Source organism: Phaseolus vulgaris, chromosome 10, assembly GCF_051622355.1.
Source record: "Phaseolus vulgaris cultivar YP4 chromosome 10, ASM5162235v1, whole genome shotgun sequence".
NCBI classification, from domain to species: Eukaryota; Viridiplantae; Streptophyta; class Magnoliopsida; order Fabales; family Fabaceae; genus Phaseolus; species Phaseolus vulgaris.
Genome location: NC_143507.1, coordinates 42,378,546 through 42,395,409, shown reverse-complemented (window position 1 = coordinate 42,395,409; position 16,864 = coordinate 42,378,546). Strand labels below are relative to the sequence as shown.

Sequence of the window (16,864 nt, the reverse complement as noted above, 5' to 3'; positions counted from 1 at the left end):
CTAAGATTATGACATTTCATAACATATAAATAAGTACAAACTCATCTTATAAATCAATCTTATAAAATTGAGTTAGATTTAATGTCTATTTTCATAATATAATTGGATATAATTTTTGAAAATATGAAATATGAAATGATGATTAATTTTATAATTTTTAAAATTAATTAACCCTACTAACACCAGTTATGTACAAAAAAGTATCATCATACATAAAATTTAATGGTTATATTATATATATATAGTGATTTTTACCACTATTTTATTGATGTAAAATAAATTATAGAAAATTACATTGTCTTTATATACGTATGAAGTTTTTAATAAGATTGCATGTTTTCAATTTTTTTTTACATTTACATTATACAAGGCCCACTTGGTTCAATATTATTGATTTGGAATGGATTGTTAAAAAAATATAAATCAATAAAAATGATTAATTCGTATTTGATTTCTTCTAGATTTGATTATAATAAACTCATAAATACCTTTACTTCAAGTATTACAAATCATAGTGTATATAGTCTCTTAAATACTGAAACCAGTTTAAAATGAGTCTCCCAATGATGGAAACAATATGTTTCAGAAATTAATTTTTTTAATAGATGATTAATACTCTAAAGATAATTTGTATAATTGTATCAGTTTAATAAGTATTTAAAAAATACAATTTGTAGTTTAATCTGTAGAAGTTATCTATGAGTATGTTAGGGTGTAATTGTGAACGGTGTTTTGAATTTGGAAGTAGGTAGTTTGAAATTGGAGGCTCCGGCACGCTACCAACTTCGGCCTCTACACTTTTTCAGCGCAACCGTTTATTCTTAATATCCAGTCATACACACTACAACTAAATTAAATGCACTTCATCAATTTTAAAAGGTAACAAGGAACTTTCCAAAATAAATAAAAAATAAAAAAAGGAAAGAATGGTTAAAAACATAATTATATCTTTTAATTGTTTGGATAAAAGTATAAATAATTTTTTTTATTAAAAAAGAAAAAAATAGATTTACAGATTATAAATATAATATGTTTTGACTGCAAGTTAACTAAAATAATATTATTACCATCGTCACACGTTTAAGATATTATTCAATATATATTTGAAAACAGAAAAGTAGTCTTTGCGATTTTAATTATCACCTTTATAAGTAAACCTTTCATGTCTTATAGACTTTTAAAGCAAGGAAGGCTTATTTTCTTCCTCCCCGTTCACAATTCTTTCTCCAAATTTTCTAATTCTAACAAACAAAAACTTAAAGAAATATACATTTGGTTACCAAACATTAGTGTAAAATGATAAAACAACGACTTACAAGATGATTTTTTAATAAAATTATCATCAATTATTAAGTTGACATTTTTTACCATTTGTTTAAACTCTATGATGATAGTTTCTTTAGAACCATTGTTATTCATCTTTTATTTTTTTTTCATTTTTCTTCTTCCATTATAAGCTGGTATTTGAGTTATATTTTGACTTTGTAAATTATATTTTGACTATAATGTGTTTGTTATATTCATAAATTCTTAATTGGTATTGAACTTGAGGATGTTTGATATCTAACAAATTAAATTGTTTTATTATATAGAACTTCATATATTTTATGTTGCTGCTAAAAATGTAAATTTGAATTTATGAATGTCAATTTTATTTAGAATAGAATTATCTTACAATAGTTCTAGAACACACAAGTAACTTATTTTATCAACTTCTACAAGAATATAGGTTAGATTGTTGGAGATTTCACATCGACTAGAGATTAAAGTCTTTCATAGTATATAAGTGGGTGCAAACCTCATCTCATTGAACCGATTTTATGAGGTTGGGTTAGACTTAAAACCCACTTCTTAACATAGATAATTTTTAAACTTTGTTTTTTAATTTTACTTTTACTCATGGATTTTATGTTTTAAAACTATTGATTTTTGACATTTACAATACTTTTTATATAAAACAAACAATTTAATAAAATTAGGATTATGATACGTGTAACATCATATTTATTTCTTTGCTAACATATTAATACAAGAGTTTTATTTATCTACAAATCTTTCTTTTCTCAACGCTACTACATTATTTTGCATGGTTCAAGGAAACATATTAATTATTAAGTTAATATGAAGGATAGAGACAAATAAAAAGTGATCACAATGAGTCTCTCCAGAATTATTAGGATATACATGTTTGAAATAAATGTCAGGGATGAGAGTCTCATTCCCTGATAAGTAATTGAATTATCAACATATTTATGTATTCAAACTAGTTCTTAGAAGAACTATGGTAATAACTAAAAATAATGGATTGAAATAATTTGAGATCTCCATATATTTACGTGATATTTTTAAATATATTTTTTCACACACAAATAATAAAATATGAAAGTGAGAACAAATATCATGTAAAATACAATATCATACCAAAACAATATATACATCATATTTTTCAATTTCATTCATATAATTCATTTTATTATATATTAAAAAGATTTGAATTACTTTTGGAGTATTCAGTTGGGATAAAATAACATTCACTCATTTAAATTTTCAAAGTCAAACCTTTATTTACAATGTCTTCAAATATTATTATTAATGACCTTATTAAACTTACACAATTATAAAAAAAAATTTATTTCTACCATATTCATTTACCGAATAAAACAAATAATAAATATTATAACCAAGAAACACAAATATATTTAAATAATATAAATATAATTAAATAACGTCCATCAATACCGAAAATAAATTAAATAGTATAAATAAAATAAAACGGATTAATGTATAACTAAAAATAAATTAAATAATTGAACTAAATAAAATAAATTAATGTGTAACTGAAAATAAATTAAATAATATAATTAAATAAAATGAATTATAGTTGGAGATAAATTAATAATAGAAATGAATAAGATAGATAAGTCACAAGTATAAGTGAAGATACATTAAGTAATTAAAAAAATAAAATGGATGAGTTTATGAATACCTCATTGAAAAAAGAAATATACAAAATAAATAAATAAATAAAATAATAGATGTTTGTTTTCACCTATCTTAGTAATTATAATGCACTTGACACTTCAGATGTAAGGTCAGACACTCCTCTTAAATAACATAACGTGTCAGTGTCCGATTCAAAAAGTATTTGTTAGATGTCTGACAATTCTGGTACGGTTTTAACGCAATTCTAAAAAGGAAAAATATATTAATTTTCTAAAAATTCAAACTTTATTGTATAAATTATTATTATGATTATAAAATAAGAAACAAATAATTGTGAATCAGTCATGAAAAACATCTTTCTACTCCAAAAAATAATCTATAACATACTTGTGCACATAAATCTTTATTGTCAATTTATATAATTCATAATTATATAATATATGAATTTGTGTTCCCATATCTTATATTTTAAAAATTTTACGTATCTTCATGTCCGTATCATAACCGTGTCGATGTTACATAGGATATAACTAAGAATATTTTAGATGTTACAATTTAGTCGTTTAAAATTTACTCCCAGAATTCGCCGGAAACATTTATTAGAAATGTCTTTTGCAATACCGACATATTCATAATATTTATGAATACATAAGAATTTGTAATATGTAAATAAGAAATTAACAAAATATATTATACTTTTTACCCGTGTAGAATATATGTTATATTTTAATATTGTACTAATTTAACTATTTTATAAAATTTAAAAAGTGTTACAACTATTACGTGTATACATTGATACACACTAATGATTCCATTATAAAACATTAAAAAAATTAAATTTCATCCCCTCTTCAAATCATAGAAAAGTAATGAGATAGAGAATATGTTTAATCAAAAAATTATTTTATGAATAAACAATTGCCCACGGAATAAGTGTTATATTTAATTTTAATGCATTATCAATGTATAAATTTTACATTATAAATCATATTAAATATAACAATGAAGCAGTTATTATCAAAGCTAATAATTTTACTAATAATCTATAATCAGTTCATGTTCAGGATAAAGATATCCATACTAGCAGTTAATTAAAAGAATAATGTATTATAGTATTAGGGAAATGAATCTCCAATAAAACGTGGTCCATTTTTTATTTTGTGATTTGTATTTATAAAATATAGAGATAGTTGTATATAGTGTTAATTTTTTTTGTATGTTTTGGTTTGTTTGTTAACTTGTGATTTGATGGAGAAAGAAGCCATCGGGTTTATTGTGGAAGAAGCTTCTTAGGAGATGTTATTTTCATGAATGGAATTGAATGAATTAAGTATTTGTAATTTTCTATCACATGGAGTCACTTGATATATACTTTTTAACACAGGGGAGAAAAACCAACCCAAGCAAAAGCAAGTCCCATGAAACCGTTTACATTACTCTAGAAAGGTAGCTAGATACTGTAGTTGTTATTTTTTCAATAATATAAGCCAAAGTCCTGCATCAAATGGCATGAGATAGATCATATCGATTACCATGGCCTACACGGGAGAAAAATAAGATAATGAAATGAAATGTGTTGATTACTTGGCAAAGTCTAAAAAAATGACCTCAAAAACCTTTATGCCTTGGTCCTGTGAGACCTATAAAAGCAGAAGCATCAGAACCATCTAACATAATTTAGCAGTAGTTGAAACTTAGCCGGCAAACATAGCTTGATACAAAATGCCTTCAAAGAGGCTTCCATGGAGATCCTTAGTACTTGGTTGTTTCAAGGCTAAAAACCAACAAACCTTGGAAGCTCCAAACATAGTTTCAAAGAAGTCGTCATCAAGTAGAATCTTTCTCTCTGATTTAAGCCTGAGCGATTATTCATCGCTCTCTATCATGAGTGATTTATCCAATTCTCTAGTGGGATCAAATCTTCGTATTTTCACCTACCAGGAGCTCAAAGAGATCACACACAGCTTTAGCAAATCCAACATTCTTGGGGAAGGTGGGTTTGGGAAGGTGTATAAAGGGTTTATTGATGACAGTTTTAAGCGTGGGTTGAAAGCTCAGGTAGTGGCAGTTAAGGCCTTAAACTTGGATGGAAAACAAGGCCACAGAGAGTGGTTGGTAAGAATTTGCTAAACCCTTCAAGTTTCAATTCCTCTGTCTTTCAAGCGATGAATTTGACTAATTCTTTTTGCTGTTTGTACTGCATAGGCTGAAGTAATCTTTCTGGGGCAGTTGAAGCATCGCCATCTGGTTAACTTGATTGGCTATTGCTGCGAAGATGAGTACAGGCTTCTTGTGTATGAATACATGGAGAGGGGCAATCTGGAGGAAAAGCTTTTCAAAGGTACAAAATTAAAGTAAAGCATTTTCTCTATACAATTGCTGTTTCTATGATTTCCTATAAAATTTCTTACCCCTTATGAAATGCAGGTTATGTAGCAGCCTTGCCTTGGCTAACAAGAATAAAAATAGCAATTGGGGCAGCTAAGGGACTTATGTTTCTCCATGAAGAAGAAAAACCAGTCATATATAGAGATTTTAAGGCCTCAAACATCCTACTGGACGCTGTAAGTTCTCACTGGCCCTTTTGTTCACTCATTCTAAGAACATCACAATCTATCAACCCTTTAAAATTTACACAAAATTGACATGTATAAACCCATTTTCTTCAGGAATACAATGCCAAGCTCTCAGATTTTGGTTTAGCAATAGATGGACCAGAAAAAGATCAAACACACATTACAACTCGTGTTATGGGCACGAAAGGTTATGCTGCCCCTGAGTACATCATGACAGGTATTGTATTCCATTTCAAACCAATCTCAAGTCAAATTCCATCCATCAAAACCAAGGTTTAAATTACGGTCATGATCACGATTTTGATTTCATTAGTCCTTGATGGCAGATGCAGCCTGATTGCGGTCGCATTGACTTCAAAAACTGAGATGTTGCGACCGAAATCACAATCACAATCACAGACTGTTCTTTAAAACCTTGATCAAAACCTTCATTTGTTGATTATACTTACACCATTTTTTTTTCTTGATTAGGCCATTTGACAACCATGAGTGATGTATATAGCTTTGGAGTTGTACTCTTAGAACTCCTCACAGGAAAGAAATCCGTGGACAAAAAACGACCCAGCAGAGAGCAGGATTTGGTGGAATGGGCAAGGCCTTTGTTGAGGGACTCCTACAAATTAGAGAGAATAATGGACCCAAGACTTGAGGATCAGTACTCACCTGAAGGGGCTAAAAGGTTTGCAGCCTTGGCTTACCAATGTTTGAGCCACCATGCGAAGGGTAGGCCCACCATGAGAACAGTGGTTCGGACCTTAGAGTCTCTCTTGAAACTGAAAGACATCCCAGTTGGCCCTTTTGTGTATGTGGTACCCAGCGAGGAAGACAAAGACATACCCAAAGTGAATGAAAAAGTAACAGAAAATGACCATGTTGTTCAGATCAACCAAATTGATGAGTTAAAACCCAAAGAAGAAGAAAAGGGAGAGAAAAAAGAAAAGGGTCACCACCGGCAACGAAAAAGTCGTCGCCACAAACGTCGTGTTAAGCCCGTGAGGTCTCAACCTGTTTACTCTGACACTGCTCTGTACAAAACTCTTGGCACAAATCTGTACTCTCCCAAACAAGCAACGTGAAGAGATGGTCATGGACCAGTTTTGCATGTTTCATCTTCAATTCTTCGTCACACAATCATAGCTATAGATAGGGAGATTGAAAATTCAGGTTAAATTCCTTGTATCATTTACCATATAGTTCTCATTTTGAACAACACGTGTAGATAAATTTTCAAACATTAAATGGCTCCGGTAACAATATGTTGCCGAACAAATTAAAGTGACAGTATTTAATCCGAGAGCCTGATGTAAAAATCTAAGGACTTCGATGTTTTGTTATACAAACAAAAACATCATAGGAGGAGAAAGAGAAATATTGTACGTTCTACATCTCTTTTTTTTTTTTTTCTGTAGTTTGATTTTGATATTTTCTTTTCAGAAATTCCAACATGTTTTTATTAAGCACTGGTCACTGATGTTACATGCGCCTAAATTCGTTCACGTACTTCTTTAAATTATTCTATTAACATGTTCATACACCTTTGCAGCCTATAAAAATTTAACACATATTTCACATAAACTAATTGCGCATGGTTTAGCCTTGTGGTGGGTGCAGTTTTGAGATTTTTCCAAGTTTTCTACCTTACCGTGACAAATTTGGCCTTTCTCGTTGAGCCTTGGGTGTGAAGGTAGCTAAATTGAAGTGTTGTTTTGACATTTTCCACGTTGTAATTGAAAAGTGTGGCCTTTCTAATGGTGCCTTACTCTTGAAGCAAAATGATGATTAAAGAACATAATTGAACTCTATTATCTGCTTCTGGGTTTCTATCTTCTTACCCTACAAAGTCACAAACGTTATTAATTTGAAAAACTTGTGATTTTGAAAGTGAAATGGGCCAAATTAATTTTAGACTTGACACGTTGACTTCTATCGCTTGTTGACAACTGGTTGTTTTTTAATAGAACTTGTGTGTTGTGGATTAAATTTCCCAAAACTGTGTTGTAGATTCATTCTGCTAAGCAGATGGTTTTGTATTTCCTTGTAATTTTTTAAGCCACTTTCACTTTGCGTGTAGAGAATAAAGTAAAGAAAAAAAATGACTAAAAGCTTGTCCTGAAGTAGGTTGGAGATAGCCAGGAAGTTAACTAACCAGTTAAGGACAAGGTTGGTGTCTGCTGACTGATATGGTCCATTTTAGTGACTTTATCTTCCAATTTAGTAGAATGCCAATAGAGAGTTATTCAGGGACATGAGTAAGAGTAATTGTTTTTCATTTTTGCTACGTGAGCATATATTTCAAGTTTATGAACTTCAAACTTCTAGGTCATTCATGGCCAACACCTAGCAAGAAAACAAGACAATATACTTCTTGGGACAAGGTTGGTGTCTTGTCAGTAGCACACTTAATCTGTTCAGTCTATTTTTCTTACCCCTATTTCATTAAAGATTTTTTAGTCAATCTTTAACTTTGATAATACGGTAATTGGGTTATCCATATTCAATGTTCTAGAATTGCAAGAAAACCAGACAACAATTTCATATCAAATCAATCAGAGGTAACATTCATTCGTACATATCACCTTCCTTTACCAACCCCAAACACCAAATAGTGGGGTTAATGAAAATCACTTGAGGTAAGGCTAAAATCACAAAATAAGAATCTCCAACTGTCTTCCGGTGACATGTCAACGATCAAAACAAAGACTAATACTAATCAAAAGCATATAGCACTAGAGAAATATTGGCTTACGAATTCAATAAGTTTATGGCATTTTCTGGAATGTTGTCATTTGCAAATCTTCCTAATAGCACCATTAAAAAAATCAGAATTCTGCACTTGCTTTAAATAAGTTCGTGATGAGAAAGCAAACACATTCTAGACCGAAACAGTATAATACTAGGATGTACAAGCAGACACAAACTTGGTGGTCCAGCAGCCATAAAATCTTGCTAGCTAAAGATAAAACAGGTTTGAAAATTAAACAAGTACTTTGGATGGTTTATAAATATCAATCCCCACCAACATTTTTGAGATAATAAGTCATTTTCAAATTCTTGACTTTCCTAAAGCCTAATATTGATCACAGAATATACAAAAATCTGAAGTCATGAAATGGCATAGTTGTTTTACTTTATTAACTAAATATGTGTGAAAAATTAGTACAGAGAAATAGGGTGTGGTTTTACATATCAGTATGTATTGTTCAACGCAGCTGAACAAGGTTAGGCATCATGGCACTCACAAGATTCAAAATTCTTTAGATAGAATTATCTAGCCAAGACTGCGTTTATTATTCTATTCAAAAGTTTCAAAGAAAGAAGGCCACATATCTGATTCAACATGGTAGAGAAAGAAAGATTTTGTTTAACTGTAGCAATAGCAGATGGAAAATGAAAATGAAACTGTGACTTGAATATTTGTTGCCAACAAGTTGGACTAGAACGTGTTCAACTCCACCATCCACCAATCTAATGTGTTGATTGTTGATTCTTTTAAGAGAGTTTTGCAGTAAGATTTAATAACAGTAAAACCTGAGTTAAAATTTCAATGTTGTAAGTATATATTATTCAACTTTCTTAAGGGAGATTTAGACTCATACTTGAAATTTTGAATTTGTAAGATAATAGTAACCAAAATTTTATTTCATTCTTCTGATTTTTCGTCTTTCTCCCTGGTGGTGGTAGGTGAACAGCACATCCACAATGGGAACAAATCTTGCAGTTTATGGCATGTTATCATTGCAATGCAAAACATTTCTCCCCTTTAAGGTACAATTCACATTAATTTGGTATTTTGTCAGAGCAAGTATAGTGTATTAGTTAGGTTCAGCCCACAATTTTGTATCCACAATCCATTCATATGACAAACCCTAGGAAACATTTGGCTAAGACTGTCTTCTCAATTTATTACTATTATTATAATTTAACAGGAGTATCAGCTTCAATCTTTTTCTGTTTTTCCTCTTTATAGTTTAAGTTTTTCTTTCCTATTCATTCCTTTTAGCATCATTTTCTTGGCTTTTTTTCTTCACCCCACTATCATTCTGATCCAAGACTCTGTCGGCACGTAATACTTGTTTATCACATGTGAATCTGATTAACCTAAACAAAGTTTACACTGTTTAAGATTAGGAGTAGTAACCTTAATTGGCACAACATAATTTCTAATCAGGTGTTGGAAGGGCATTTCTCAGTGGCTAATCTTTTAAGTGTAACTTTCAAAATAAAGAAACATGAACACAATTTCATTCTTACTCATGTTTGTTGAAAGCAATTTTAATTATATTGTATGTGTAACTAAAGACTGAAACTGGGCTAAGATTAAACACTTTGTCAAGGGCTAAAACAATATTTTACTTTAGCGTGACATAATGTATAACTTAATTAATAATGGTTATCACTGCATCATCGTTTTCTTGAGTTGAATATTAAGTTTTGCATTTTTCATATGAAGAAAACTATACCCTATAGTTTAATGGCAAGGATAAATTTTAGACTACATTTGCTTCACAGGGTTTTGAAATTTTTACACAATTAAGTTGTTAGCACGTCCATCTCATATTAAAATTATGCATAATTAATCTTCTTGGTGTTAGATTTTGGCATTAGAAACTAATGCTGATTTTTATAATTAAAATAAGATTGAAAACGATAGAGTAAACAATTTTACCAGGACGTCATCAAATTTTCCATTCAAAGCACCAATACATTGGGGACCAACATTTTGTTCCCCAATTACCTCCACCAGATCAAAACTACTCATTACATCAACTAATAAACATGAAATAAATGAAGAAAATAAAACTAATAATATTCTAGTTGTTTATATTTTTCATAGTGGAAACCTTTTTTTTTTATTGGAGAAAAAATATTGTTCAATTTAATACAAAATTATCATTGTTTTCATATTAGATGGTAGAGTTTATCTGTGAACATATAAAACATTTATGTATTTAAAACATAATTTTGGAAATCTTTGGCTAAATTGAACAATTTTTTATTATTTCATTCATTGGTAAAGTGAAGTGATAAACACGTGAATTATCACTTGGATAAATATTAAATTAAACAATAAGCAATAAGTTTGAAGAAATTCAGAAGCTGACACTTGTGTCCAGAGTTGGTGTGACAAGAATTCGAACATTTTAGCATTTCCCAAAAAAAAAAAAAAACACTTTCATCTTAACTAGTTTAGTGCAATAATATTCTCAAATATTTAGATTATTTTTTGAAAAATTACTTATGTAATTGTTAAACCTAATAGTTACTTTGTGTAATACACGAGTATTTTTTTAATCGAAATAAAATTTAAAAATATGAAAAGTAAAGATAAAGGTATAACATAAGTGTATAACTAATTCAAATAAATAATTAAAAATGGAAGTAGTTTAAATTTAAAGAAAAATTAGTAAATTTTGAAAGATTGAAAAAAAATTGATTTAAATATACAAGTGACTGACATTAGAATTATGAACAAATATAATATATAAAAAAGTAAAATTGAATTAATCATTTTAAAATTAAAAATTAATCGATATTTATTTATAAACCTGCTTAATCAACATTAACTCCAAAGAACTGGTTAGTAGGTGAAAGACTCATTAAATTTAAAATGACCAATAAAAATTGTAATACCCTAATTATATGATATAATATTTTTTTTTAAATATAATATTTTATTATTTTTATTTGTTATATTATATATAATTAAAAAATTAAAAAGGAGAAAAATTAAAAGAAATAGACAAACGGTGCAAATAACAAAAAACCGTGTGCGAATAGCATGATCTTGCTAATTTGAATCTTATATAGATGCAAACTCATCACTAGAGTTTAACATCTATAATTAGGGGTGTTAAGAAATACTATACTAAACTAAAAAGTAGTTAATTCAACTACATTAAACATAGAAACACTAAACTGTTAAAAATTAAACTAAAGAATTTATTAGTTTAGTTCTTAAAAACTAATTAACTACTATAAAATTTAGTGCAATGCTTAATTAATTATTAGAATTGAAAAAAAAAACCATAATTATTTACTACCCTTTTAAAGTCACCCATCTTGACTTTTGGAAATATTATTAAAGTTCTGTTTAGATATAAAGAGAAATTTAGAGGAAATAATTAGAGAAAGAAAAATTGAAACGATATTAATTGAAGTGATTTTTGAGAAATTATATATTGTTTGGATTGATAGAATTATGGGAGAATATGCAAGATGATCTGATTTCATTTTTTGACTTATATGAAAAAATATAAGAAAAAAGAAATGAGAAGTCTCTAGAAAGATAATTTTATTTAAATGATTAATTTTAATTCAATAATCTCACAGAATGTGTGAGTTATTATTGCATGTTTACTTATGTTTTTACTTAAGTTATATTAAAATAAATTCTTAAAACTAATTATTTTATAACATATTTTCATGCACTAATTATTATTTTCTTTAAATTAAACTGAATTATAATATTTTTTTTTAATACAAAAGTATGGCTCAGTATTACTTGTCTTCTTTAGTTCATGCCTTATAAAATTATTCTTTAAGATACATAATAATATATTTTGCAAGATTAAAAATGTGTAACAAAAGCATTTGGAAATGTAAGATATAAAATGAGTAGAAATGGTCCAAGTCATGACAAATGTAGCAAGGAGGTAAAATGTGTGGAATCCGTGTATTTCTTTTTATACTTTTCCTTTCTCGTTTTCTACCAAACAAACAATTCAAATATTTAATAATCATCTTAAAATTCTCATTTCTTAAGATCACCTTCTTAAATCACCAAAAAAAAAAAAAACTAATACATAATTCATACTTGTTCTTTGTGTGCTAATTTATTATTGATTATATTATGTACATAAATAAATATAAATGCAAGTTCTAGAGTATGATCTATAAAGAACTAGAAGGATAATTTATGTTTTCTTTTAAGAAACATATAAACAATTAATTTAATTTTTTTAATTACTAAATATTCTGTATGAGTCCTTTGTTAAGGTTATAATAGAGTTGATAATCTTATTGAGTTTTAAATAAGTTGAATTTGAATTCTTTTGTTAAAAATCGTAAAAGTGAGTTAAGTTAAAAGAACAGTGTTCAATATTTGATGTTTTACTCTAAATTTAACATTATATAATTTTAATTTGTGAAGTTTTCTAGATGAACGACCACGTCATATCACAATGTTGAGTAAAAGTGATAAAAGGCATATGTATTTAACTTCAAATATATTATGACATTTTATAATTATAAAATATAGTTGAAGTTGATTGATGAGCTAAAGTTTGAAAATGAAAGAATTAAATAATTTAGTATTTGATGATAATTACAATCGACTGCATGAGAATGACTTGAAAATAAACTCTTATCCTTTTCAAGCTCAAAGCTTTGGGGTTTGTGTATTGCCCAAGAATTAACTAGGGACAAAGCCATTTATTATATCTTATATCTAGAACCCTTGAAATCTTTGTAAGTCCTCAACTGATGTTTATTTCCATTTTTTCTTTTACATTTTAATATTTTTTTATATCAATTAAATAATTATTTGAGGTTTTTCCTCCCCATATTAAGAATTTCAAAATAAAAAATATTTACAATAATATATGTGCTTGTATAGACAAAGTATACTTAGATAGTACATGAGATTGAATGTAACAATTGCGATAGATGTCGATCGTTCGATCGCTCATTAGTACTTCAATACTTCACTTCTTCAGACTTCAACACTTCATTTCCTTAACTCCTAGATGTTCGATTGGGAGTAAACTTGCAGAAGGTTCTTTGATGATCAAGTAAGTACTTTATGTTAAGAAAGTGTATTGTAAACTGATAACGCATCTTACTTTCTTGTAGAAGACTTATTTATAACATTTAGTAATTGGCACTTTGAATGATGGGTCGTATTTAGCATATATCTGCACTAAATCAGTGTTAGCTGATTTCTCGGGTGTCTCCAAATTTGAAGAGGTGTGACCCTGATTCGTAGGATGTTTTCTTAACTATCATTTATTATAATTGTGTTTTTAATGTAGTTGACCAATCAATCGGTTGATTGTTAAGATTGAATGATGTGACTCACTTAATCCCAAATGGTATAAAATAATTAAAAATATTATATGAGAAAATATTGTTAGATGTCTAAAGTATTAGAAAGGAGATAACATTATATATAGTAGTAGCAATATTTTTAATTTGGGAAAAAGGCTAAAAAAACTCCAAAAGCTAGAAAAATGTTATAATAATAAAATCTCTGTAAGTAGGAATTAGGAATGTTACCATCAACTATTTATAAATTTGATTTCTTATAAATTATTATAAATAGATTAAAAAAATTTACTCACTTCTTACCCGTTAAAACTAAATAATTATTGAAAAAAACAGATTAAATTGTATATGAAAGAGCACCAAATCATAGAAAGTACTGTTAAATAGAGTCAAGGGCAATATTATAAAGTTATTAGTGTCAAACTGATTTTCTCGTGGAGAAACATGTTTTCTCCGCAGATAAGAACATGTGGATGTAAACATCACTTCATATTTTGCTTGTTTCTGGTGGTAGCATGAACCAGTGCAGTTTCCTAGTCTAATCTACCCTATGAAGCAGCCTAAAAAGTGATGCTTATATTTCTATCTGGAAAATTTGTTCTAATTGATGCGAAGCGAAGATAATATTTCTGCTTATGGTCTACTGTTTTAGGTGAGAGATCAGACATACAATGCCTTTGAGAACATATATCATGTGCTTACTCAATTCAGCAGAAAAAAACAATGGTATGAATTCTTCTTTATATATTTGATGTTTTCAGTACTACTCATGTAATTTCACCTATTTCCACCGTCTGGTGTACCTTTGTTTAGCCATCAGAATTATAAATGCAGTAGATTTTGGTCCCTGTCGCAATGCAGATACTTTGCTATATTGCACTTTTTGTGTACTGATGCAGTACACGTGTTGTATTTATTCATAAAATGAATTGAATTTTAGCTACTTTCAACTTTTACATTCGATTAGCACGGTTTCTGGGCATTGAATTATAATTAAAATTTGATGGCATTATGTTAGATTTGTCAAGAAACAGCAGGAGCATAAAGACAAACACTTGTGTTGCATTGTCTCTGTTTTTTTATTGGTGTTCATGATGTAGTTAAGTGTAAGAGATTTTTCAATTGAATTGACATTTTGAGAAGTTGAGAAATGAGAAAGAAAATGGAGAGGTAAATGCAAAAGTAGAAGCACATTTCAATTCTGACATTTTAAACTCTTCTGTTAATTGCTTCCCTCAATGAACCCAAGTGTGCTCTGATTACTGAATATTGAATATCTTCATCAACAAATCGAATATTTGATCCATGGAACTACTTAATGAGAAGTTTTTACATGAATTTGGTTCTAAATTGAGGTCTTCTAAAGATAATAAAGTTGATGTGATATTTACAAATGGAGCACAAATATAATTAACCCTTTGGTATTAATTAAATATGTTAACAAAATATACTATGATTTTTCTTTTGTATAATCTAAGTTTGTAGGTACTTTCAAAGAATTTTATTTTATTGGCTTAATGAACAGAGTTAAGAATTTTTTTGGCAATTTCTTCCTCAACACCCTATCATTTTTCTAAACTTTCAAAATTACCCTTATTTTAAATTTAAAAATTCAGAATAATAAATATAATTCAAAAATAAAAAATACACTCTGGATAAAAAAAAATCAGAAAAAATTGAAAATGCATTTCAGATAAAAATTTATGAAATTTAAAAATGTGTTTTGGATATCCAAATCCAAAATATTTTCGGATAAAAGTTTTAGAAGTAATTTTTATTTATACCTCTTTTATTTAAGGTTATTTTCGTTATTTTAGAGGGACATTGTTGTCATTTTGATAATATGTTGGGTGCATATTGGAATTGACATGGTGCAGGAGCATTTACCATCTTTTTCTCACTACTAGGCCTTTTTCTGATCCACACCCATTTTTGTAAACCCACACACCCCACTCTTTGTGATTTTTGTCTTTTTGTCTCATCGTATTAAGTAATTTTTAATGGAAATAATAAAAAAATTATCGTTATTCATCTTTTGACAAGAATTTTGACACAGCTATACTCGATATATATATGTTCTTACGGCAGTATAAATTCATTTAAATATTAAAGTAACATGCAGTAGGATTTAAATTATTATTAAAAAAATATTAAATTACTTTGGCTTTTCATTATTTACCAATACATTTTTACTCGTATTTTAATTTTCTATTTTTTATTATTAGATGTCTATAGATCCAAACATTAATTGTCTATGCAGTATACATTGTACATATATAAGAAACTAGTATCTTGATTCCGGAAATATTTTAAATATTTCATATTTAAATGATAACATTATAATAATAAATAAATTATATATATTAAATTAAATTTATTTTCTGAAATATATTAAAATTAAATCAATTAAGAATGATGGTAGAGTCCAATCATAATTATAAATCAAAATTACATTAATTATTTGTAAATAATTTAAGAATACATCAAATTGACCAAAAATAAAAGTATGACCTAAATTATTTATCAATTCAGGATGATGGTAATGTCATTTCTTTGGATTTCAGATTTTCATGAAGACTTGTAAAGTTAGAAAAATAATTAAATAAAATTTCTTAAATACGTAAATAATAAAATTTATTAACTAAGTATATATATATATATATATATCTTTTATTTGAATATTCTTCATAACAAAATGAGTTTTTATAACTGTAAAAAATAATGATACTATATTTGTCAGACACAATATGCGTGAGGTAGTAATGAAGAATGAAAATTTAAAAATCATGTATTAATGTAGTTGTCTTATTATGCATGTTAACCATATATAGAAAGTGGTAAACACATTGTCCTAAAGACAACAAGCCAAAACTTAAAATGTATAATCGTGTACATGTATGCATGATTTTGGAAAACATTATATAATTCACTACAAGAAAATCATGAAATAAAAACTAATTTTAGAAACAATAAATAATTAGTTGTTATAGTAACTAAATTAGAAACCATTTTAGAAACTAAAAAAAAAAATAGTTTCTAAATTAATTTATATTATTGTTAAATAGTTTTTAAATTGGTATATAATTAGCTAGCAAAATTTAACTATCAATTATTTATATTCTAATATTTTATTAATAATAAAAATTATATTAGATATTAATAATTTTTTAGTTTCAAAATTAACATATAATTTAGTTAATATAGTGACTAGTTATTTTTTATATTTTTTATATGTAAAGTTAGTTACTTATTAATAATTTTATTGTAGTGATAATGTTTAAATTATAGTAACTAAAGAAAAA

The 16,864-nt window shown here is 27.7% G+C and overlaps 1 protein-coding gene across 2 annotated transcripts; it reads left to right on the top strand.

Moving 5' to 3' along the window:
- The first annotated feature begins 4,532 nt into the window (after positions 1-4,532).
- Positions 4,533-6,976, top strand: LOC137819096 (EPD1-interacting receptor-like cytoplasmic serine/threonine-protein kinase). Of its 2 annotated transcripts, none has more exons than XM_068622836.2 (5): positions 4,533-5,058; positions 5,149-5,284; positions 5,371-5,507; positions 5,613-5,736; positions 5,991-6,976. In XM_068622836.2, exons 1-5 carry the CDS (start codon positions 4,666-4,668, stop codon positions 6,593-6,595), a joined length of 1,395 nt encoding a protein of 464 aa, XP_068478937.2. In that variant the 5' UTR covers positions 4,533-4,665; the 3' UTR covers positions 6,596-6,976. The 2 variants fall into 2 exon arrangements, with proteins under 2 accessions (XP_068478937.2, XP_090152836.1); XM_090296710.1 differs by having other exon boundaries at positions 4,607-5,058; positions 5,846-6,976.
- The last annotated feature ends 9,888 nt before the right edge of the window (positions 6,977-16,864 follow it).